At 41.4% G+C, this 25,239-nt stretch overlaps 1 protein-coding gene across 2 annotated transcripts; it reads left to right on the top strand.

The window, feature by feature from the left end:
* CNN3 (calponin 3) lies at window positions 1–23,681 on the top strand. 2 transcript variants are annotated; one of them, XM_063407556.1, is made up of 7 exons: window positions 4–173; window positions 18,606–18,727; window positions 19,163–19,229; window positions 20,424–20,561; window positions 21,014–21,130; window positions 21,873–22,019; window positions 22,573–23,681. In XM_063407556.1, exons 1-7 carry the CDS (start codon window positions 117–119, stop codon window positions 22,918–22,920), a joined length of 996 nt encoding a protein of 331 aa, XP_063263626.1. In that variant the 5' UTR covers window positions 4–116; the 3' UTR covers window positions 22,921–23,681. The 2 variants fall into 2 exon arrangements, with proteins under 2 accessions (XP_063263627.1, XP_063263626.1); XM_063407557.1 differs by lacking the exons at window positions 18,606–18,727; window positions 19,163–19,229 and having other exon boundaries at window positions 1–173.
* The last annotated feature ends 1,558 nt before the right edge of the window (window positions 23,682–25,239 follow it).

Raw genomic sequence — 25,239 nt, 5'->3', positions numbered from 1 at the left:
GGGCCGGGCCGGGGGGGAGGGACTAGAACTTTCCGCGGCCGCGGGCGGACTCTCGTCTCAGCCCGGAGCCACCAGCGCCTGCGATCAGCGCCCCCGAACCGCGGGAGACCACCGACATGACCCACTTCAACAAGGGGCCCTCCTACGGGCTCTCCGCCGAGGTCAAGAACAAGGTAGGGGCGGCGCGGGGTTCGCCGGGCTTTGTCTGCACCGGGACGGCGGGGCGGGACGGGACGAGGCGCGACGCGGGGCTCCGCTGCCTCCGGCTGCCGGCGGGTCCCGCCCGCCCCGCGCGGTGATGGCGCGCACGGATGCGCCCGCCGCCGGCCCGGGACAGCGCTGCCCTTCGCGCACCGCTCACGAAACTCGCGGGCATCGAAGAGCTGTCAGCGCCGGGCGGCCCGTGTGCGGAACCGCGATTCGCGCCCTCGCCCGGGCTGCACCTGCCCGTGCCGGCTGCCCTGGCACGGGACATCCCGCTCGTGCCTTCTCCGCCCGCCGGGACCGGGCGGGGCGCGGCGCCGGGGCCCGCAGCCGTCCCACAGCCGGCGGAGCGGCGCGGCGGGGAGGCGTTCCCCGGCGGGGCAGAGCCGGGCACGGTGCTGGCGGGCCCTAAGAGCGGTGCGGAGCGGTGCGGAGCGCTGTGGTGCGGAGCGGAGCGCGGAGCGGAGGCCGGGGCGGTGCGCGGGGCGGTGCGGAGCGGGCGCTGCGCGGCGCGCGCCCCCCGCGCGGCGCATTCCAGCCGCATGACATCATGGGCACGAGCGGCGCGCGGCCAATCGGCGCGGGGCCCGCACAGACGCGCATTGTCCGCCCGCCCGCCCCGCCTCGCCCGCGGGGGCGCACAAAGGCGGCGCGGGCGGGCGGGACCCGCGCCCCGCGGGGAGCCCCGCCGGAGGGGCGGCCAGCCCGGAGAGCCCCGCCAGCCCCGAGAGCCCCGCCAGCCCCGCCAGCCCGGCCGCCAGCGCGGCCGCCAGCGCCGCACCGGGAGCTCCGCTTGAAAGCGGCAGAAAAGGCAGCGCTGACAGCAGCCGGCTGTGCGCGGCTTTGCTGGGGTTGTTCTCATACTCTCAGGAACAAAAGGTGTCTCACGTTGCCCTTGGTAGACTGGCTGCTGCCTTGCAGCGAACAATTACCTAATAAGAGGGAAAACCTTTACAATAAAATTACACCGCTAAACAAGCGGAGAGAAGTTGGTGCTCAGTGTCTTTTTTCACAGGCTTAAAATTGAAACGTGGTCTTTGATAACCGGCTGTTTCAAGTCTGGTTTCAGGCTTCAGCAGATCCCCAGATCCTGTTCTACTTGTAGCTGAGTAGAAAGGAGAGCAGGGAGAAAAATAGTTACTTTAAACACTATAATTTATGCTTTACCAAACATTTAGCTTTGTTTTCTCTTTATTGGCTTTCTCAGGATGGTTGAGGGTTCTGCTGCAAAGTCTGATGACATCATGTAACCAAATGTCTTCCAGAGTGGTTGCTTCCAGCATTTAAACTTAGTGATTTATCTACACCATTGGAGCCAGAAAAACCCCCAAAAACAACCCAAACCTAAAAAAAGACTAAAACGTGTTGTATATTATGGCATGTGAATTAGGAAGAAAGTAGATGATCTTCTACTTTGAAGATTATTGACAAAATGATGGAGGTTTAACCGTGATCCCTTAATGGGGACAAGATGGGAAGATGTTCTTTGTTCTTGCTTTCAGTTTCTTGTTGCCATCAGCTTCCTTAGGGCCTCCTCGGGAGCTGTTCCAAGCCTGTGCATTAGCAGAGGGTTTGAAACGGGTGCATTTCACACCTTTATGCAAAGGGCCTTCTGCTTCATCTTGCCGAGTTTTGTTTTGCTGACATTCTCTGCCTTCAATGCAAATATTGCAGAGGGGTGGATGTTTTGGGGCAGCTCCAGTTTACTTGTTTGCAAGTTTCCACTGCATTCTTTGAAAGTGTCAATGCAGCACTGCCATAGAAAACAATTCAAGTGCACCAAAGATGAATGAATTCATCCCCTTTCAAAAACCCCAAGCAAATAAAAAATACCTCCAATGAACAATAAAACTCCAGAAGAGATGTAGCTTTGAGCTTCTAGAATGTTGTTTTCTCTGTAAGAGATCAAGTTTGAAAGCAGTTGTGTTATATACAGTTATACTGTGTACCTCCAATCCAGTATGTTGCATGGGTTTGTGGGTTAGATGTGGGTTCATCTGTGTCATTCTGGAGGATCAGCAGATACTGTCTCTGCTGATCTTTTCCCAGATTTTTCTGTCTCATGAAGATTTGAAGAGTTAGTTTTCAACTCTTGGAGGATCAGGTTTTGCTGCCAATTATGATCACACCTTCTAAAGTATCAGCCTTTTTGCAAACTATTTTGTTATGGGTTTTAATGTGCTGTTGGGGTAATGTTTGTAAGTAGCTGTAGAACCTCCCTGCTTGAATGACAATTACTCCTAAATACCCTTGTTTGAAATTTTCAGTGCTGATCTCCAAGCAGTGTTCTTCTGCAGTAAACAGACAGCTTCACAGCTATGCTGCCTGAGGGTCCAGCTGTGCTGGATAAAAAAATCCCTTGGTTTTGGTTTTTATTCTTTATTTTTTCATTTGACATTTTGTTAGTGTTCAGAGAGACCTTTTGTTTGCTATGGTATTTGAATAGATGAGTATAACATGTCCTGATACTTTTAAAGAATTTAATTTATTTGAGGTTCAGGATTCAGTCTCTAAACTTAAAATCTATGTATAGTTTGGTGTTCAGGACTTTTTTTTTTCCTTTTGAGGCTCCACCCTTCTCTTGTTTTTCCCCTTACCTTAGTTCACACTAATATGGTGTCTGGTCTCTGTTAGGGATCTCTTTTCCTCATTCCTGCAAAGAGAGCATGGAGTTTGTGTACTGGTTCCCAGCTGTAAGGAAACTTGTCTGCATGAGAAATGTGTAGGTAGTCAAACTAGTGTAATCCCTTTGAAGCTGATTCCCTGTTTACTTGAGATCACAGAAGATAATTGATCCAAAACAAATATTCAGTGGGGAGCCCTTTAAACTGGTGGAAATGGGTGGTTTCTTCTGCAGGCAAGAAATAATTTTCTTCTTGAGCAATGGAGGAGTTTCTGCAGCCCGTGAAGTTGACATAGCCTGGGATGATGAGGCAATTAGATAAAGCTGCAAACTCGATTTTATATTTGTCTCTGATTTATGCTCCATTGTCTCGCTGCAGAAGGTGTGGAGCAAACAGGAACACTGGGCAGCAGGAGGAGAGGCTCCAGTCCATTCAGCTGCTTCCTCGTGACTCCACCCTTCCCATGGAAATGTTATTTGTGTTGGGCAGGCATTTATCTTCTCCCTCCTCTGGTGTTTGATGCAGTGCCAGTTTCATCTTCATAAGAAAGTGAGGGTGGGCAGGAGTCTGGTTTGTATGGGGAGCTGAATTTTGCATAGCATTTGGCTATTGCACGTCCCTGACTTTCCCTGTGAGCCATCCCTGGGTCAGGGAGCTCTCGCTGCTCAGTGCCATTTCCAGACTTTTTAAAGGCAGCAGAGAAACGAGGGGAGTTATCCCAGCCCTGCAGCTGCCACCTGAAAGGTCAAGCCCCAGCGAAATGGAAGAGGAAGGGAAACAAGCTTTTTAAAGTGAAAGGTCTTAAACAAATGAAGCCTGTAAACAAAATACCTCCCTATTTTGCAAGTGTGCAGGAGGGCAGTAGTGTTCCCTGCTTTCCTTCTTGAGGGCAAACAACAATTAATGAAAAAGAATTGAAGTCTGTGGTGACTAATGCAAACTAGTCCTAGGTATGATTATTGTGTTCCTCTTGAAACTGCTGAGGAGAAAATTCTTGTCATCTATTTGACCTGCTACAGGCCAAATACTCTGATTTAATTGCTTAGCCCAGAAATCACCTTTTTTTAAAAATAAATATTTTTATCTGGGAACCAGATTAAAATCACTAGCTTTCAAATTTTTTTATTTAGTGATTTAATAATAAGTGTTTGCTGTCTGTGGTTGAATGGAACCTCTCCTTCCTCTTTTTTACCCCTCCTTTCAAAATAGAAATAATACTCTTTTCCATTCTTACAGTGCATCTCTTCCTACAAAAATATATTTGCTTTACCATAGAAGTTTTACCATGCTTCCTCTAGACTATTTTCCTTTAACAAACCTTTAGGTTTGGTCACCAAATTTGTGAATCCTAGGTAAGAATGTTTGCTGCTGATAAAAAAGTGCATTTCAGTTAATGTTGTCTGAAATGATGTAATAACAACTGAGATTGTACTGGATAAAGGCAGTGAAAACTTAGGCTTTGAGAGCAGGGGAGAATAAATTCTGTCATCAGAAGTGCCAGTTTAAGATCTCTGAATTCCTATTCTCTTTTATGTAGACATCTATGTAACTTTTAAAGAAGTAATATCATTCATTTACAAGTTTTGAATTAAATTCAGATGTTTAGTTCAAAATAAAACCAGCCTGCATCACCATTTGCATTACACAAATCTTCATTTTGTTGCATGGGGAATAAATTAAAAAAACCCTAATATTTTGGTGTTCTTGGAAATATTTTAATAGAAATATATACTGAAAAGGAAATTTCAGAGGAAATGGCAGAAGAATATAGGAGTAAGCATTAAACTTCAGTTTGCTCCAGTTAATTCATGGTTTCTGATAGTTGATCATGGCTCTTGAAGTTAACATTTTCTAGCTACATATCAATTTCACTGTGGAAAGCACTAAAACTTTTCTCTTTGTGTCCAAATTTGGTATTTTTTTCAAAGAACTGTGAATTTCGTCCAGCTGGATCCAGGCATTGGTAACAGATCTGAAGTTCAAGTGAACTTCATAACTTTGTACTTAATGGCACAGTTTTGATAACTGAGTCCATAGCAAAACAGCCCATGAAACATAAACATGACTGTGGAATAGTTCCATAGCTAAACTTAGACTTGATGTTTGGCACAATAACTATGTGCATCACTAAAAACAAATTAGTGATATAAAAAATGAGACCATCTCTTTTATCAGTCTTAAGATGCTTTTTTAATGTATCAGCAACCAATTTATGAGAATTCTCCAATTTGTTTACAATTTTCTGCTGGTTACTTGTTTCTGATGCTTAGTTTCACTTTGACTGACAGTATTAAATTAGAGTTAATTGTGTTCAACAACACTTGCTTGACCATGGCCCTGCTGCCCTCTACTTCCAAATCACACCGTGTTCCTTTTCTGGGCAGACTCCTGTGCTTTTGAGAGTGTGTTTGCCACCTCAATTGCTGAAACATGAGTTTAGCCTCTTGCTGGAAATTTTGCAAAGGATTTTTTTTAAGAAGCCCAGTGAATCACTGGCTTTATTAAGCTGTAGTAACCTATTAATTTGTATTCTCCTAGTGTTAGGTCCTGTGTGTGAAGAGTTCTTATACTGACTGAGAATTGGTTTTAATGCAGATGAACTAGATTTTTTAGTTGTGTTAAACAAGGAAGGTAATCCAGCAGTGGAGAATCTTAACTACAGTGTTTCCACTTGTCTTCATCCTTTACTGCCTGTCTCAGCATGTCTGCTCTACCTTGATGTGTCTGATCCATTTACCACTTTCCCTGTTACAGTCTCAGGACAGGTCTGTTCTCTTAGGCATGATCAAGTACAGGTTTCCAGTTCTGTGGCTATTCAAGAGAAGTATTAACAGCACAGCAGTCGTGAGTAGCCCTTCTAAGAGGTACAGGCTGCTGGTGGTGGAACCCACGTAGCTTTGGGTTAGCAGTTCATAGCAAGGCTCTGTCTCTCAGCAGAGCAGAAGCTCCATGGAGCCCTCCTCCTGCAGCAGCTTGGACGTGAGCACCGTGCCTGCTCTGGAACCTGCCCGAGCCCACCAGCAGCGGGACTCGCCTCAGGAGCGCTCGCACAGCCCCAGCTGGACATGAGCCCTGTCCCCGTGTCACAGCCCAGCAGCCCCTGGGCACATCAAACACACGGGTGGAAGTGGCTGCCCCAGGGACACCTGGCAGTTGCTGTACACCCTGACACAGGAGCTGGCTTCCTCTGCCCGGGGGTTTCAGTCCCCAGTAAAGCCTGGCGCTTCCTTGCCCAGCTGACAGGTGTCTTTTGGAGGCCTCAGAGCTGAGGCCGTGCCTGAGCTGCAGGGCAGCTGTCACTGCCTGTGCTCAGGCTGAGTCAGGGCTGTCACTGCCGGTTCTGCCTCATCCTGCACCATCTTCTGCAGGAGGAAGGTGATGGATGGCACGGCACAGCCAGGATTAGCCACTGCTGCCTGTGAACATGAGGCAGAGGTGGAGCCCCTCTGCTCCAGTGTGTGGGGGCAGCACAGACCTGCCAGTGCTGCACAGCACGGGGCACAAGTGAATGAACAGTGAGGATGTTTGCTGAAACTTCTGTTGTGTCTGACCTTAGTAAGCACCCTGTGTCTGCTCTTTCAAATTTAAAGCATTTTCTGTCTGTGTATAAAGTGTATTACAGTGACCTTGTTTATGGTGGATTAATAAACTTTTAGTAAATCTTACACTGGTGATAGAAAATCATAAAACTTGCCAAGGTTAATTTTTAAGGACATGAGATAAGTGTTTTGCATTCTTTGAATGCAAGCTCACAGTGTACCTCCTATGACTAGAACACTTCTGAAGGAAGCAAATAGAGCTTGACAGTCATGACAATTAAATGGGATTAGCAGCCTCAGAAAATAAAAACTATGATTTGCATTACAGTAATGCTTGCTTGTTCAAAATTTACAAATGAATGTGCTCTTTGTGTGGTTTCAGAGTTAGACTTAGTTTAAAATTTGGATAAAAATACTTATTATAGTCCTGTTGCTGAGTCAATACCCATGAAAGATAGATAGATGGATGCACACATTTTTGTGGGACAGCAGCACATACTTGATTTTTGTCTCACCTTGTCTTTTTATGACAGATTAATTTGGATGTTTTTTCTTGCCTGCAAATAGTTTATAATTTGCCTCGGAGAATAAAGGATAGAAACTTCTTTGTATTTAGAATTGTTAGCTTCTGGAGCTGCATAACAGGGTGCACACTGGGCATCTGACACGTCCTTTTAAGGCAAACTTTGTAGAGATTCCCATCCCCTATGGAACTGTACAGGAAAGGCCTTCAGTAAAAATGGGCTGGAGGCCAGGACACGTAGGGCAATTTGAAACAGATTTTTTCTAAGTGAGATCATGTGAAAATCCTTCTTTTTTTCTTTAAGAGGGACTCTTTTGCTTAAAAATGCTTTTTGTAAGTATCTGATTCTAAACAACTGTTAACTTGTATAGCTGTGTTCAGCAGCAAATACTTTCTTTTGAGTAAATACATTTGGTTCTGCAGTAATGCCTCATACTAACTTATGTCATTGTTTCTATTTAGTGGGGTTGAATGACAGTGATTTTCTCAAAAACTGTTTTGACTTTCTTCAGGTTGGTGGTTCTGTGTTTGGGACTTTTTTTTTAAGCTGCAGTAACCCTTCCCTCTTCCCCCCAATCTTGACCCCCCCCTCCTTTTTCACCCCTCCTCTTCCTCAAACCAGTGCAGATTTTAGTAGATATTTAGAGGAGAAACATAATTAAACTTCTTGTTGCTTGTACAAAGCTCTCTCTTACCCAAAGTGGGCTCTGTTCTGGATGTGTAACAGCAAAGGCTGGCAGGCGCCGGTGCCCCCGGAGGAGCTGGCAGCAGGGGAAGGCCACCACAGCGAGGATGAAGTGCTGCTGTCACAGCCACCCTCTAGTGCCCTGCTTGGACTGTCCCCAAAGCCTTGCCCAGGCCCAGCAGCTGCACCAGCAGGCTTTAAGCCTTGGGAGCCTGAGCTTGCCCTGGTCACTGACACTCATGGAAACCAGACTTCAACCATTCAGTGCCTTTGCTGCTTCCCTTGCAAGACTCAGCCCCCTATTCTGGGGTCAACACAGGATTTTTCTTGAGGACTTCATTTAGGCAGACCTTTATTTAGACAACCTTTTGGTTACCAAGTAATCCCTAGGAGGTACAGAGAAGTGAAACGGTATGTGGCTTGTGCATACAGAAAGCACTAGAACACCAAGTATTTGCCTAAATATTTCTGCACTTTCTTGCTGTTCTGAAATGCTGGTATGAGAATGGAATCTGATCTATTGAAAATCCTAGCTGGCTGAATTATAGATGGATTCTAAACAAATATTCTTGCCCTGCTTTTGCATGTTTGTACCATGGCTCTTCCCAGGATAACACTGGACGTTACTATTGCAAAAACCTTACTTTGCTTTCCTGCTAAGAAAGCTCTCCTATTATATTGCTTTCCTGTTGATATTTCCACTGCTACAGCCTCTTTTTTACAGGCAGCATTATCTTAGTATCCCTGATTTTGCTTGAATAAGAATAATTTAATTTAAAAGTATTTTTCTGTTGTCCCTAATCTGTTGACTATATACTAGGAGTCTTCACAGAAAAGGGTAAGGCATCAAATACACATGCATTTGGGAAGGGATTTGGTTAAAGTTTAGTGTTGATGGTGAAAAGCAGCTCCTGCCTTGCTGCTGACATGGACCCCAGCAGAGCATTTCCCTTCTGTGTTGAGCATGGGCAGAACACAAGTCAGAGCTCAGGCCACAGCAGGATGTGGTGGAGCAGGACCTGTGCTGCAGCTGCTGCTGAGATTCCCATGCATGACCAGCCGGAGCTGCCACTGCTTTGGTTCACTTCATAACACTGCGGGGGATCAATTAGAAGTTCCATTATGTGTCATAATACATAATGTGTTAAGTGTTAAGTCATTGAAGCATGTGCAGTTCAGGCACGTATCTGGTGTGCTAAGATGAAATACTTTTTGCTTAATTTTGCAAGAAGCTGTTCCCTTACCTTACCTGACACTGTTGTATTAATCATGCCCTATACAAGTAAAAAGTACAAGAAACTTCTGAAGAAAATAAAGACTAACGCCTTTTTATTATGGTCTGTCTTGATGGCAGCCTTTATCACTAATAAATGATGGTATGAAAATGTCTTTGATACAGAAAGCTTCTTCTGTTTAAAAGAATCTAGCTGGTTTTAAGAAAAAAAAAGTAAACAAAGATGTTGAGATTAAATATCAGTGATAAAGCACTGGTGTTTGAATGGATGGAACAAAATTAGGACAAAATACAACTAACAAAGTTAAAGTTCAGTCAGCGCACCTGAGCATTTTGTTCTGCTGAACAATAATGGAACCTTAAATAACTGAGGATTGAGACCTCTCAGTCATTTGCAGCACGGCCTTGCCCACACCTTCTGCTGGGTGGGTATTTCAAACCTGCTCTCAGTTCAGGAGTGCAGCATAATGACACCACAACTTGCTGTGTGGCATCCTGAGTTGTGGATGCAGTGTGTACGTGCATCTCCTCCCCCCCAGCAGTGCCAGCTGTTCTTTCTGCTTGTGTTGAATTGCTGAAAAATAGTGCTCTGAATGTTTCTACAGGGTATTGAATCAGAACCTGTTACTTTGGGGTTTTACTGTCTTTTCTACTGTCACACTTATACTTTCTTCTTTACTCATAAACTCCAATGCAGCAGGCTTATGGCTTGCTTTGTATATTCCTAAAACTACATTTTCATTGAATAAATGGTTGAGGTTTCACTTTGCCTTACTTTCCTTAGACTTTCTTCATAGGGTGTATATTATTAGAAAATTAAATAAACATTTTCTAATGTGTTTATGGTCATCACCCTTTTTAAAAAAAGTATTGTTATAGCACTTCGTATGTGGTTAAAGCACAACTTGTCTGGGTGGCCAAATTCAAAATATTTTTGAATGTTTCGTGGATTATAATCAACCTTGTGCATCACCTACTGAACTTTAGTTGGTCAGAGATAAACGTGGGAGGGGGTGAGGTGGAGGGCTAGGAGGAGACTATCAGTGTCTTTCATTCTTTGTGCCAAGTTCATTCTTGCAATATTTCTGCTGGCAGTAAAGCAAAACAAGAGTATGAAGATGTTGATAGACAAGGTCTTCTAAGCTTAGGGTGTAAAATCTGCACTACTTGTGCTTCTGCTAAGAAAACTAGCAATGGGAAAAATTACCTCAACCAGAAAAATGTGCTATGCATGAATTGAAAGATTTTGATCTACTACTTTTATGAAAGATTAATCTAGGCAGCTCTTAGTACCTAGAGAAGCAGCTAAGGAAGTTCCCAAGAAATCGTCTTTCACCTCAATTACAAAAAAAAAAGAAGCCAGATTGAATCATTATGTGCAAGGATAGTAAGAATGAGAGGAATTTGTGTTTTCTTTATGAATCCCTGTCACAGTCAGCCTGTCCAGCTGCTGTGAGTCCATGCAGTTAAACCAGTGCAGGCTGACAGGGAACCACGTGCTATGAGTGCAGTGGTGGGAAACGCTGAGCGCTGTTACCTGGGAAATGCTGTCACCTCAGGACCTGCCATCCACTCATTTCCCAGTGCAGCCTGTGCCGGCCATCCCAGCTGGCAGCAAGGAATCAAGCACGTGAGCTTACTGCGTGGGGCAGACTAGAGGAATGAGTCTTGAGGTTTACCTTTGGAAAAGGTGCTGAGAAAATGCAGCATGGACTGTGCCTTTGCTGGAAAGGCAGAAGAAATGGGAGCTTTGAGTAACTTTTACTGCAACACTTGCAGTGACAGACTTCAGCTTTCTCTAGCCAGCTTTCCTGAGAGGTACCTTTGAGTTATCAGTTACCTGCTTCCTGCTGTAGAATGTAATTACTCTGGTTTGGGTAAGTGAAGAGGGTTTGGAGAGAAGAAAAAAGGTGTGGAGAGAAATGAAATAATCAGACTCTGCAGTCCTATTTGGAAGGTAAATTTGAAAGACTTGTCAACACAGTTGGGCCTTGGGGAAGGGCTACCGAGTCACAATACAGTTTGCTTATAAAATTACTTATTTGAAAGCCATTCTATAGGGAAGAAAAGTGAATAAACTTGAAAGAATATATAAGTTCCTGGGCTTCTTCAGTAGCAATAGATTAGAAAAGAATTTTGAGAAAGATTGAGTGATCATTGATGTTACTGTTTCTGTTTACAGATTCCTTCTGGGCTTTGAGAAGGACTGTTCCACCAGAGTTACAGTAACAGTTTCCTCAGGAGATGCTTCCTGGGTTACTACTGGAAAAACTAAATTGTTTTCAGATGCTTTGGAATCTTTTTTTCTGTTTATGCATCAGATTGTTCTGTATGATTTTTTTTTCCTTTCCCCCACAAAAGAAGATTAACCGAGGTCTGTCAGGTTACCAGGATTTTCCATGCAGTACTCAGTGTGTTGTCTCAGGAGACATTATTGCTCGTGATCTCAGCGCCTGTCCAGATCTGCTGTGTCATATCAGTCATACTGGAGGTGGGTTTCAAAGCAAGGAGAATTCCCTTCCCATCAAGGACTAGCAGGCTTTGTCCATTGGGTTGCATCAGCTGTGTCTTAGCTGAGAACAAATTTCATATCCCAGTGGTTTTTTGAAACAAAACCAGCAGTGGTTTAAAATAATAGTGGATATTACTGGAACCATGTTAAATAGTTCAGCAATATATGGACTAAAGAAACTAAGGAAAGAGCAAAGGAACTCGATACCAAGAAGTGTAAAGTACGGTGGCATGAGCAGAAGGTGCTGCAGTTGACAGTGGAAGCTGATGGCTGAGGAGAATTGGAGGTACCAGGAGAAAGTTGTGACTATGGCAAAACAGGATAAGAGCAAAAGGCACAAGAAGAACTGAGGCTGTGTTTGAGTGAGTGAGGGCGTTGCAGCAGCTGCTGAGAACAAGGGGGGAGCAGCGTTCAGTCCAAGGGCAGGCGTGTGTCCGAGCTGCTGGTGCACACTGGGGGCAGAGATGGCAGCACTGGCTCCTTGAATAGCTTGCAAAATGTCATAAAGTCCTGCTGGACAGCCAGGGAGGAGAACACCCAGTTCTTCCAGCCAGCTGATCTGGCAACATGCATGACTGCAGGTATCTGTCCTTGTAAGATGACTTGGAAACTTTGAGGCATGGTTTGTTCTCATTTCACAGAGTTTAAACTGTTGCCTATGGGAAGAGTGCCAGGAATTTTGGATTAATGCTCATCCATCTCTTCTTTAAAGATTGTAGCCGAAATTTTGATTTACAGAGGAAACAGTGAGATGTTGGCAGGGTATCAGCTACACATAAAAAAATACAGTTGAATATTAAGCAAAATGGATACAGCTGTAAAATTTTTGTGCTAAGTAGCATTTTGGGATATAGTGAGATCTTTCAGTAATGTTAATGCAGTCTTCTCTGCCGTTCTGTACAACAGTCCATAATGACAGAAAAAAAATGCATCTTCAAATACCAGCCATACTGAATGGTGGCTTTGAATTTTTGAAGTCCTTTCCTCTTTGGTTTTCATCTGGATTGTCACATTCTCATTTCATTTGGGGTTCTTGTGCACAAATATGCCTCCTCTGACACTTGCTTTTGCGTGTAATCCAGGTCAACATACATGAAATTAGCAGGGAATTCTAATTTGTCCTTATGATGAGAGCTCATTGGGCTGGTAGTTCAAATGGCAAGAAGCTCCCCTTGATAATCACCTTGGTACCCCGTCATTTCCCCTTCTTAACCACTTCCAGTAAACCCCAAAACTTTATATTTTTCCACTCTTGAGTTCTCTCTCTCAACTTACAGTGTGCTATTTATTTACACCATAACTAAATAATCAGTGATTATGTCCTTGCCACTCTGTCACCTCTGAAGCTGAAGATTAGATATGTACAGTAATCTATTTACACAACAGAATTTTAACCAGAAAGTTTTAGCTTGCTTGTATAATTTTAAAAAAAATTCTTCTCCCTCTTCTCTAATGAGAAGAATTTACTCTTTTATGCCTTTTTCTTGGTTATTCACATAGCCCCTAAGCTCTTAACACTTCTTCTCCTAGGTATTTTGCTGTGTAAATTTTAGATAGGTGATTCAAAAGTGTGTTCTGGAACAGCAGGTGATGAACAGGAATTCTGGATAACAATGCCTGACTCCCACTTCCAAGCAGTAAGAGCTGTCAAGAGCTTCTTCTGCCCTGATAGCAGGAGAGAATTTTGCTTTCATCTTTCCCCATACCATCATAAATCCTTAAAAAGGGGAGGAAAAAGATTTCATCACAAACTAGTGCCAAATAAAAAAGAAGTATCAGCATTGGTATCTTTGGCCTCTGCAGGACAAATCACTGCTGAAGGTAATGCTTATTTCAATGCAAAGGGTGTTTGCAAAGGCAGCACTGAAACCACAGCAATTCAGACAGTTCTGAATTAAAAAAGATTAAAAAGTTGAGATAGGAACAAATTGCTGCTTAAAATTGAAACTCTACAACCATAGGTCCTAAAACCTGGAGTTTTTCATGTGTGGTTTTTATTTGCTTTCAGTAGTTTATGATCTAAATGTATAAAAGTAAAATTAATATTAAACCCCCTGGCTAGACATGGATTAAATTCCATACAAGATGAATATGCTTCTAAACTTATTAAAAATTCAGTAAGCTTTCTCTGCTCAATCTTGTTTTTTAATTGGAAAGTTAGTAATTTTGTGTCACTATAAGCAAGAATATGCACCATACCAAATTTCTGCCTGTGAAGAACATTAAAATACAAAAGTTAGGGCTCTGTCTATTTTTTGTCCACTTTGGTGAAAAAGCATTTTATGTAATCTCTTCTAATGCCATTTTATCTTGGATTGAAGTCCTGGTTATTTCTCTTGCTGTACATGGCCATGTACTTTATTTACCTTGGAAAACCAAAATGTACAACCTACTTTGCTGCAGTTTTATATGTATATACATCCTAAGTTTTGTCGACAGACACAGTTCCTATAATAGAGTTCTTGATGTATTTTGATAAGCACGTGCTTTTCTGGTTGAAACTTACGACTAAAGAGCAGTTTTTTCAAATGCCTACTAGTAGTTTAAATTTAGCATGCTGCACCTTAAACTTCTGACTCCTGCTGGGGAGGGCAGGAAGCCTGCAGCTTTAATCAGAAATCTCATCAGAACTAAGAAGTGCAAGCTGTTATAACATGATGTTTAACTTTTATCTTTCATACCTGTTTTTTAACTTTGTAAGATTTGTGTTTGCTAGTCCAAGTGTAAAAAGAAGTGCAGTGTGCTTAAACTCTTCCTTGAGATCCTGTTACCGTATTTTTCCAGAGCAGCAGCAGTACAGCCAGCTGAACTCTCAAACTGCAGATCTGGCATACACACAGCCCTCAGCGTACAGTGCGTACTGTGGAATTTGGAAAAGATTAGTATAAAAGGACAACTCCAATCCATATGCTATCAGTTATGGTGTGAAGTACTGGTTAACATCATCACTCGGACTAAACATGCCACAGGCACACTGAGTAACTTCAAGGGACACACAGACAGATCATGAAAGTTGGCCAGCAGAACTCAGCTGGCTTCCAGGAATTTATGAGCTTGATAAAAACAGTGGTGATTGTTACTGTCCCTGTACTACACATGGAGGGAGGATTTTTACACTCTAAGCTCTCCCAAACAGGAAGGTCCTGCCTAAACAGAACTGGGTGTGAGGATCAGGTGTGAAGTTGGCAGAGGTATCAAGTTTAACCCAAGGATTCCAGCCTGAGGCATGCACTGGCATAAACACCTGTAGATCAGTTTGTCATAGCCAAGTAACACCCGGCCTTTTCCTTCCACAACCTTGGATCACCCATAATCTTGACCACTTGTATAAACATTAATTTCCTTTCAAAGGTATTTCTATTAAACCTGTACCTCTGAAGCATCAACAGAAAGAGCAACATTGACAACTTTATGTATCTTTCAACATTTGTCAGAAGAAATGAAAAGTTGGCTTCCTGCTATCTTATATTAAACTTCTGTAAAATTTTATATCCACTGCTACAACTGAATCATTTCTACAGTATTCTGAAGCTGTAGGCTTTTTTTCATGGCACTGATGGTACTTTGAATGAAGCTGCTTAGCTACTGTTTTCATCTTCAGTAGACAGTATTTTCTTTTGCTGTAGGCTTTTAAGATTTAAGTATCTTCCATGAAAGTTCAGTATTTATAAAGGATTAAATGTTGACATATTTTTGATTAATAGTAATGGAAAAAGACTTTTTTTTTACATTCATATCAAAGCCTCTGGCTTCACCTCATAGATAGCAATCAAATGAAAACTGGAACATCTCTGATATCCACATGTGGAAAATATGAAATATTCAGTAAGATCGTTACATAACTTCTGGTTGTGCCATTGGGAATAGAAGAGCTAAGGATTCAGAATAAATATAATGCCTTATTTCTGTTAGTATCTGACCTGTCACTCTCCCTGTTTAATCCCTTTTTCTCACATGTTTAAAGCCTGATTCTAAAGATTCCACATCTCTGGCTTTTCAGGTAGATTGAATATTATTTGCAGAGAAACTAGCACCAATTTTTACTTTTTGTAACTTAGTTTCCCACCAGCTCAAAAATCAGAACAGAAATAACATTTTTAGTGCTGTGAGAAGTCTCTTCATGTGTATAAACATTTTTTACTTCCTATCTCTAGATAACCACTATAGTGATACCCCAGGGCAATTTAAAACCTCTTGAAAAGCTCAAGATTTGAACACATGGTAAAGTACTCCAACATAAAGTAAATATTTTTCAGAACTGATAAAATTCCACCTGATTACTTCTAAGGTCCCCAAGCAATGGGGTCAGTATTTTAATATTCAGTTCAGTTGTAGTCTCACATAAGGAATGCACTTATTAATAAATGAGGAACATTTGTCTTTTTTTCTTTTATGTGCCTGTGAAGAAAGATTAAAATAGCCACACTTGCAGAAGTCTTTAGGGTTCTCACTCTTACTGGCTTCCATATTTACTTTTTTTTTTTTTTTTTAATTGGGAGAGAAAAGATTAATCTTTAAACCATGTCTCTTGGTGGTATGAACACAAACTTGATTTTCTTTTTTTTTTTTTAACCAGTGTTTAAAAATAATTTAAGTGGTAGAAACACAAGTCCAGTTCTATTCCAGAAGATTTCAACTGTAGGATGGCTAACACTGTCTTTAAGCTACACTGAAACTGCCTAAAATTTCAGAAAGCACAATGTTGATTATGTACATAACTAAAGGATTGTGGAGATGAGCTCAGCCCCTGCTTTGTACCCACATGAATGCTAGAATGGGGATTTTATCACAGTGTGAGCTGTCAGCATATGAATGACCAGCCCAGATTATCTGCTGTCTTCTGACTGGAGCATCAGAGTACAGAAAGTTCTGGCCTCTCTGTAAATCCTGTTCCTTCATTTGAAGTGGGGTACAGAAATAAATTATACACTGTACATCTTGCCTGTACACATAGCTTAAGGTTTTGTGAGTGAGGTCACTTTTGCAAGATTTTAATAGGTTCTCTAATGTGTGAGAAGAGTACGATGCTACAATTCGATGCTACAGTTCTTTTGGTATCTTTCTCCCTTGCACATATATTTATTTTCACACAAATCTGACTCAATTCTGTCCAAGACTGCTTCTTTTCTGTAATTTTGAACAAGCTAGTTGGGTTCTGCCAGATGTTGCTGGGGAGACAAATTATGGCTATGATCACATAAGCTTTGCTTCCATAGGAAATAAAAATATCCATGAAAAGTCATTTGTAAGCTAATCGCCAGGTTAGGAAGGAGAAAGATGACAGCTGACTTCTTCATACAGCATTTTCAAGATGTTACCCATCCCTTGCTGTTATTACCATCACTGGCAGTGAATGTGGTTCTGCTGCTGCTGGGCTAAACTTAAGGGAGGTGCAAGGGGGATATCTGGCACCCAAGAGACAAGACCATAGCCATGTCCTTTGGAGCTGTGACCTTTGGTTAGCTTTTCTAGTCTGCTTCTAGTCCTAGCTAGTATCCAAAAGGTGTGATTAAAAAATAAAGTCATGGCATTTTCCTTGTCATCTTGTACAGAATGCTGCACAGAATTTTACACCTTGTTCAAGATCTGAATGTAGGAATGGGTTAGTCCATTATCCTGGTCTGTAACTAAGGCACCAAAGCACTACTATTACAAATAGTCTAAGGAAAATAAGTATTACTCAGACAAGTTTCTGAAGTAAAGCCAGAGATACAGGAATTTTCCATTCCCCTCAGAAGAAAAATAGGGAACAGAGTACTGTAATTTGTAGTTTGGTCAGTTTGGAGTCAGGGATTACTAATGCTAGCCAAAATGTAGCAATTACCTCCATCCAAGTAATTCAGATATGTTGGAATTATAATCTCCTTCAGTATAAATATAGCTGCTAATCACCGGCCTTTCTTGGCTGAAGTCTTAAAACTGTATGTAAAAAGTCTCAAATGTACATTTTCATCTAATGTGAATCTAAAATGTACATTTTGATCTAATGTGCATGGCTGAGTTTCTTGTTAGGTGTTTGTAAGCAGCTGGTGTAGCTGAACTGACTTTCCACGGGTTAGAAATCCCACAGGGACATTCTGTGCCTGCCTGTCAGGTTTCCCACGGTAGCTCCCTCACTTCCCACCTTGTGCACTGACCCATGCAGGACAACTATTGAAGGTGGAAGTGTTGCCAGCCTCTGCCAGTGGAGGTTATTTATCCCTCACAATCTTGTGCTCAGATAACTTCTTTTGTTTGTGGAAAAGGTAGTGATGATTTCAGTGATAGAATCCATTTTGTCCAGCTTGCCAGTATTGAAAAGGATTGCAGAGGTGGCAGGTTCAGCCTGAAGGAAGTTGGAGCTGGTTTTTGGTGCATTCAGGGGAGGAGAGCAAAGGGCAGAGTGAAAGAACACGGATGCTGTTGACAGCTGGTGGTGTTGAAGTTCACTGCTTTTAAGCATTCCATCCACATGGATTGATTTCTAGTGACTGAAGCATAAATTTACACACAGAGTAGAGAAGTCTGAACATCTGGAAAATTAATTTTAAAGTCATCTTGCTAACAGCTCTGGGCCTCTGCTTGATTACTTAAACTTTAAAGATTTTTGCAGATTTTCTTCCTTTGCAATTAAAATATGAGATCAGAGTTTATTTCAAAAGAGTCTTCCAGGAAGGTCAAAGAGAAAAGAAATAGCAGGGATACAAAAGGTTAATGATAAACCAAGACATGCACACAGCCCCCAGAATCCCCAGCGAGATAATTCTTAATGTTGTAGCAACAAGGAAAAAACTTACTAGCTCATCTCCATTAATCATAAACTAGCTATAAAAGCAAACCCACTATAATCTTCAGATGAATAACTTCAAATCTGTTACATAAAATTTCTCATGTAGAAATCTACATGTGAGCAGTAGTACTGGTGGCATGGCAATTCAGAATTCTTGTGTTCATAATATACCATTTCCTTTCCTTACTTCCTGCAACCTGGGTCAAATATTTTTTCAAAAATCATTCCTCTGCAGCTGTCAAAAGACTTTTCAGGAGCTGCAGGAATTCTTACTCAAGGAAAAACTGCTACATGCTTAAAAGTGTTTTTTCCAAACAGACCTTGAGTAAAGCCATGAAAATTATAGTTAAAGGGATAAAGTACTTACATCTGTACTCTGATGTATAAAATAAAGTATAAAAATCCAGCAATGAATCTACAGGATGACAGCTGTAGCATACTCTGAAATGGAATTGGGGTGGGGAACAGTTGGAGATTTTTCTCCTGAAGTAACTTTATAACTGCTTGTGTTACAGATTGCCCTGAAATATGACCCCCAGATAGAAGAAGATCTCCGTAACTGGATAGAAGAGGTTACAGGGCTGAGTATTGGTGCAAACTTTCAACTGGGATTAAAAGATGGCATAATTTTATGCGAGTAAGCATTTATTAAGTAACCTTATTTTTAGGATTTTTCTACTTTCAAGGAACTAAGGGACTTTCTGAAGATTCCCCTTCAAAAGACATCATCAACTACAGTCAAAGATAGCTGACTGTAGGGTGGGAGACAATTTTTTGGAAACTGTTGAGAGAATGAACACTTAAATCTCCTTTATATGTCAGCTAAGATTTCTAAATTCAATGGCATGGCTCATTTCTACAGTAATCAAACGGCACGCAAAAATTTTCACAGTCTGTTAGACTTGTGAGACCTGAGAACTGAGCTAGCCCACTGTATGAACCAAGAAATTAACCATTTTGATGAAACTAATGCAACTAATAAAGCATGAGTGGAAGTATTATATAATGCCTGACAGTTGGTATAAGGATGAGATTTATTGTTTAAGCATTTCCCTTTTTTTCACCTCCCCAGGCTTATAAATAAGCTGCAGCCAGGATCAGTGAAGAAAATTAATCAATCAAAACTAAATTGGCACCAGGTAAAACAAAAAACCAACAATCCCAGAACTACACCTTTAACCCCTTGAACCCCTAAACAATACTTTTGTTCTGTATTAACAAATTTGCTGTAGTAGTGGTACAACTTAAATCTTAGTAGCACCGAGTTTACATATGATACATATGGAAGAGGATGCTGCAGACATGAACAGTGTTTAACAGAATGCAGCTACAGCTGAGGTGGTTCTTCAATGGCAGTTGAGTACCTGTATTTAATAGCAGTGCTTTAGCTGGTCAGGGAAGTGTCAGATGGAAGAATAACCTAGAGCCCTATGGCAAGGCCTTTTCCCAGTTTAAAAAAAGAAGAGGTTTTTTTTTAATTAAATCACAACTGAGTTTTCCATCCAGGCAGTGCTGCAAGGTATGCGGTCAGCTTGCGTGTACCTAGAACTCTCTGTATGAAGTATCCTCCTGAGGTGTCTGGAGAAGATGCAACAAGAATTTGGAACAAGCATTGGAAGGGTTGCTGCCTAGAGTTACTGCCTTTGTTCTTTCTGGGTCCAGCTTAATACTCTTATGTCAGCCTGCTTGTTTTCTTGGCTGAACACTTCTAAATATGGGCCAGGATTTTTTTTTTAAGTTTTAATACCTCTTAAGACTTCAGAAGGAAAGAAGAGCTTCAATCCTTACTCTTTGTATTCTGTATTGCTTTCCAATTTCTGCAGCACATAGTGCTGATAAGCCCCAAAGCTTATTTGTCTCAGGAGGTGAGCAAGATAATGCCTTCAGTCCATATAAGGATCTCATCCACATAATTATGGTTTTATTTTCTTCAAAATTATCAGTTGCTGCAGTCAAATAGCATGGATACTATGTCACATTTTCTAGTTTTGAAGCAGATTTTAGACTAGAATTTCTCTTGGAAGGGACAGACAGTTGAGAGAAGTTATCTTACCAAAGCCTACTCTAACAAAGTATATGGTACTCACTGATGGAGGGATGCCAGGCTGGATAACCTCTTAGTCTGATTTCTGAAATCAGTATTAAAACTAACAAAAAATAATCCCAGACTTCCCACCAGTTACTCTTAACCATGTCAACTGTATTGTGCAGTTTGCACAAGGCAGCAAACTTCAGTAAAACAAGCAAACCAACCAACACCAGAATGCTTTAAAATGATTTCATTTATGATTTGAAACACTGTGTAGAAAACTGGCTTTTTTGTTTCTGTTTAGCTGGAAAACATTGGGAATTTTATCAAAGCCATCCAAGTCTACGGCATGAAGCCACATGATATTTTTGAAGCAAATGATCTTTTTGAAAATGGAAATATGACTCAAGTACAGACTACTCTAGTGGCACTGGCAGGTCTGGTAAGTATTTGTACCCCTGGAGCTGGCCCAAATCCACATCCCAGTTCAGATGTACCCTTACAATCCATGGAAATATAGAAAACAGCATCCAGCCTGTCAGGAGAGGACAGACAGTACTGAGAATCTGAGATACTGCAGAGAGCTGTGTGCTTCCACATGCCCCAGGGAAGGCTTAGAGTTCAGACTGAGGGTTCCTGGCTGCTTCCATGTGCATACACAGAGCAGGGGAAGCTCACAGAACACTGATCCCTGCAGAATATCCTTTTGACTTGGGTAGTTTTGGAGTGCCACCTTCACATGGTGTAGGGAACCAGCACCTTCTCTCAGCCCTGAGACACATTCTCATGGAGATAGACCTGGTTGTGGCATCATTTCAGAGCCCAGGCTTAGGGGGTGGAGACAGAAAATACAGTTCAAACACTGAATATTCTATTTTCCCTCTCCCTAAATAGGCAAAAACTAAGGGTTTTCATACTACAATTGATATTGGTGTCAAATATGCAGAGAAACAAGCACGAAGTTTTGATGCAGGAAAACTAAAAGCTGGTCAAAGTGTAATTGGCCTGCAGGTAAGTATGAAATTCAAGTTGCAGTTAAATTGTTACTATTGAGAACAACTTTCTTGCTTTGATTAACTGATACATTGTTGATGCAAAACCAGGTACAGAATAACAATGTATTCTTATCAGGGAAGGAGGAATGAGGTTTTAATTCTTGTAAGTAGTTGATTGGCTTTATAAGCTCAAGTCACTGCCTGGAAGGTTAGTTTGTTTGTTTTAAATCTGCTGTAGGAGTGATAAGGAGGTAAGGAACATCTAATATTAGCAGCATCATCTCTGTCTTTTAAGGTGGTTTCAAAATTGGAGTCTTTGGATAGTTAAAGTTCTTGGTATGGTAGACACATTTTTCTCTCCTCTTTCCTTAGTAATCATAAAAGCCAAAGTAAAATCTTAACATTCTTTTGGTAGAGAAATTGTGGCAGTATAAATGAATCATTACTGTCCAAGGCAAAAGTTACTTTTTACATTTTGAGGCATACATCCATCCCAATTGCAATGCAGTTGAGCAAATGACAGTCAGTGAAATGCCTTAGGATGACAGTTGCCTTTACTTTTCCTTTTGAAACTCAGTAAGGAGAAGGGGTAATTTATTACAGGTAGTGGTCAAACTCTACATGAGGAAAACAAGCATTGAAATTACTGGTTTTTTGGTCAGCTATCAGAGTTACCAACCATATTTTTTTCCTTAGACTATGCTTAATGTACAACTAAAAATAATTTCTTCTGTCCACCTCTTCCTTTCCCAATGAAGATGGGCACCAACAAGTGTGCCAGTCAGGCAGGCATGACTGCTTATGGAACTAGAAGACACCTGTATGATCCAAAAATGCAGACTGATAAGCCATTTGACCAGACAACGATTAGCCTACAGATGGGCACTAACAAAGGAGCCAGTCAGGTAAGCAGGGCTGTGTGTGACGTGCAGGATGGACACAGCTCTCAGGCCAGTGGGACAGCAGAGCCTGCAGTGGGGCCCAGTAGCAGAGTCTGACAGGCAGCAGTGAGTGGGAACAGTTCAGCTGTGCTCTTCTGCAGTAATTGAGGAACTTGAATCTCTTATCATAACCAGTGTGTTCTGTGCTGAGTGTCTTAAGGCATAAAAATGTCCCAGTGCTTCTAGAATTTCCTGCTGGCAGTGTTATACCAGGAGAAAACAGTAACTTCATTTTAAGTATTAACTAGACAAAGGCAAAAAAGAAATTGCTTACTGGCACTACCTTGCTCAGTATTTAGTATAGTCTTTCCAAAGAGGAACATAAGTTGTGGACCTTTCTGCAAGGACTTTCTTCTGTGACTTATCTACTAGTGAACACGTGTTACTGTGCTGTGTTTAGTTATAATTTAATTCCTACTTTTCTGCATTTTCAGTGAGGCATACTAGTTGAAATCATAAATCTAGTAATCACAGCTCTCGACCTTCTTACTGAACCTCTACAATCCTGTTTTATTAGGCTGGTATGCTGGCACCAGGTACCAGGAGAGACATCTACGACCAGAAGCACATATTACAACCTGTGGATAACTCAACTATTTCGTTACAAATGGGTACCAACAAAGTAGCTTCACAGAAGGGCATGAGTGTGTATGGGCTTGGACGGCAAGTGTATGACCCCAAGTACTGTGCTGCCCCCACAGAACCTGTCATCCATAATGGCAGCCAAGGAACAGGAACGAACGGGTCCGAAATCAGCGATAGCGATTATCAGGCAGAATACCCAGATGACTACCACGGAGAGTACCAAGATGACTATCAAAGAGATTACCATGGGCAGTACAGTGACCAGGGCATTGATTACTAGCTTTGCATCGAAAGTTCAGTATTAGTCCATTATTTTATTCAGTAAGAACGAAACTAGCCTTGTGGAATTGTTACCTGTCCTTCCTACACACTACACTTAATGTACCTAAAGAAATACTGCCTTACATACATTCCTTTCTCCTTTTTCTGCCCTTTCCCTGTCTAGTTGCCTTTAGTGCTGTAACAGTTGTAGTCTACAGCATAAACAATAACTGCATATGAAGTAAAAGGAATACTGTGAAAGGGGGAGTGCTCTCATACAGCCAGGTTGTTTTATAAGGAGCTATGCATTCTCACAATCTCTACTTAAGTAGGTTTTTACATACCAAGTTAAGCCTTCATTTTACATATTTACAGCTTTTCTCCAGAGGAGATAAAAGAATCTCATGCTTAAAGTTATATGTGGTCTTTGCCAATTAAATTTAAGATATCTCATTAGTGATTTAATATCATTGCTATGTTTTTAAGGTATTGTTTGCTAATGGTAAGTCCTGCATTAGACATAAGTGTGCATTTGTGATTGTGTATTCATTCCATTATCAACACTGACCAAACTTAGAAATAGTTGTCTTACTAAAAAGGGAGCTTGTACAAAGTCTTGAGCCAACAGAAGTTCCATGATTGATGGTGCATTTACCTTTTATTGTGCCATAATATATCCATGTAGAAATGCTTTTTTCTTCCTTGAACTGTATTTATTGCCACACTTCTCAAACTGATCCCATTGTATTTTTATAAATAAATATTTTTTTCTTAAAGGTACGTAGATGATCTAGTCTCATTTGTTATGCTACAAGTCTTAAAGATGTCATAAGAATTATTCCCAGATAAGCATCACCTTTGCCTGTGTTAAGGGTAATGTAGAACTCCGGTCTATTGCAGTTTAGGTTCATTCTTTTCCATGGGATTTAATCTAACAATCTTGTAAAAATGTCACAGGAAAGAGTGACACTGACTTCATAGGAGAGAAATGTAGGTCCTTCACAGCCGGGTTCACTTCCCCTCTTCATGACTCTGAGGTTATGACCAGAGATCCTTAGCTGTTCACTAAATCCCTGCCATTTTCTCAAGGCAAACAAGGATTGCACATATTTATTGCTGCCTCTATTTATTGCCTATTCATTGTTCCCTCAATACCATCACTTGGAGAACTCAAAACACCCTTGCCTTAGATTATGTAAAGAGACACACAGTTCCTGCTGGTCTGCAATCCCAGGTACTCTGTTACTGATAGCAGAGCTCTATTCCTAAATGGAGGAGGCTTTCTTCCTCACCATGGAGTGCAGAGAAGGTACATTAATTTACCTGCACTGTTTTTAAAAGGAAAAAAAGAGCATGTGTCAATGGGGGCCAATGTTACAGTTTCTAATGTCTGTAAAATAATTCACTACAGTTTAAACTTACTGCATTCACATATGAAATGTTTTACAAGTTCTGGATCTATGAAGGATTTTTTCGTCAAGACTGGAAATTGTGTGTGCTCCATTAGTTTCTATCATCTTTGAATGTGATGTGGTGATCTGACTTTTAGCTGACCTATTTGTTATGTAAGTCTTAAGCTTATTTATTTTACAGAATTTAAATTAGAAAGGCTCTCTAGAGGTCACTGGTCCAAGCCCTGTATCTGAGGCAAGAGAATTATTAGCAACAGATCTGTAAAGACCTGCTCTTCCTGAATGATACAATTTCTCCCCCTTCAAAACAATAGTATTGAATTATTTAGAACTGTTGTATTGAATGCTGAAAAGCAGTTCTACAATCAACAGCAAAAGCTTTGTTGTTTTTATAGGTAGGGTGAAAACAATCTCTTTTTGAAAGCCTGACCATGCCTGCCTTCCTTCTGAATCCAAAACTTAGTCTTTAAACTACTTGCACACCCTTATTATGTACTTGAACAGAAAAAACAAACAACACACAAGCTGTCAATATGTGCATTTTCACAGAATCACAGAATGACTAGGTTGGAAGAGACCTCCAAGATCATCGAGTCCAACCCATGCCCTAACACCTCAACCAGACTATGGCACTGAGTGCCACATCAAGTCTTTTTTTAAACACATCTAGAGATGGTGACTCCACCACCTCCCCAGGCAGACCATTCCAGTACTTCATAATTCTTTCTGTGAAAAAAAAAATTCTAATATCCAACTTGTATTTCCCTCACCACAGCTTGAGACTGTGTCCTCTCCTTCTGCCAGTTGCTGCTTGGAGAAAGAGACCAACCCCATCTGACTACAGCCACCTTTCAGGACATCACAGAGAGTGATGAGGTCACTTCTGAGTCTCTTTTTCTCCAGGCTAAACAACCCCAGATCCCTCA

This window comes from Prinia subflava, chromosome 10 (assembly GCF_021018805.1).
Source record: "Prinia subflava isolate CZ2003 ecotype Zambia chromosome 10, Cam_Psub_1.2, whole genome shotgun sequence".
Classification (NCBI taxonomy): domain Eukaryota; kingdom Metazoa; phylum Chordata; class Aves; order Passeriformes; family Cisticolidae; genus Prinia; species Prinia subflava.
This window is presented reverse-complemented; position numbering and strand designations above follow the sequence as displayed.

Excerpts from the sequence above, each read along its gene's own strand:
- CNN3 (XM_063407556.1), top strand. The coding sequence starts at position 117 with ATGACCCACTTCAACAAGGGGCCCTCCTACGGGCTCTCCGCCGAGGTC. Across the intron at positions 19,230-20,423 it reads CAAAACTAAATTGGCACCAG|CTGGAAAACATTGGGAATTT; the intron begins GTAAAACAAAAA and ends GTTTCTGTTTAG. Across the intron at positions 21,131-21,872 it reads AAAGTGTAATTGGCCTGCAG|ATGGGCACCAACAAGTGTGC; the intron begins GTAAGTATGAAA and ends TTCCCAATGAAG.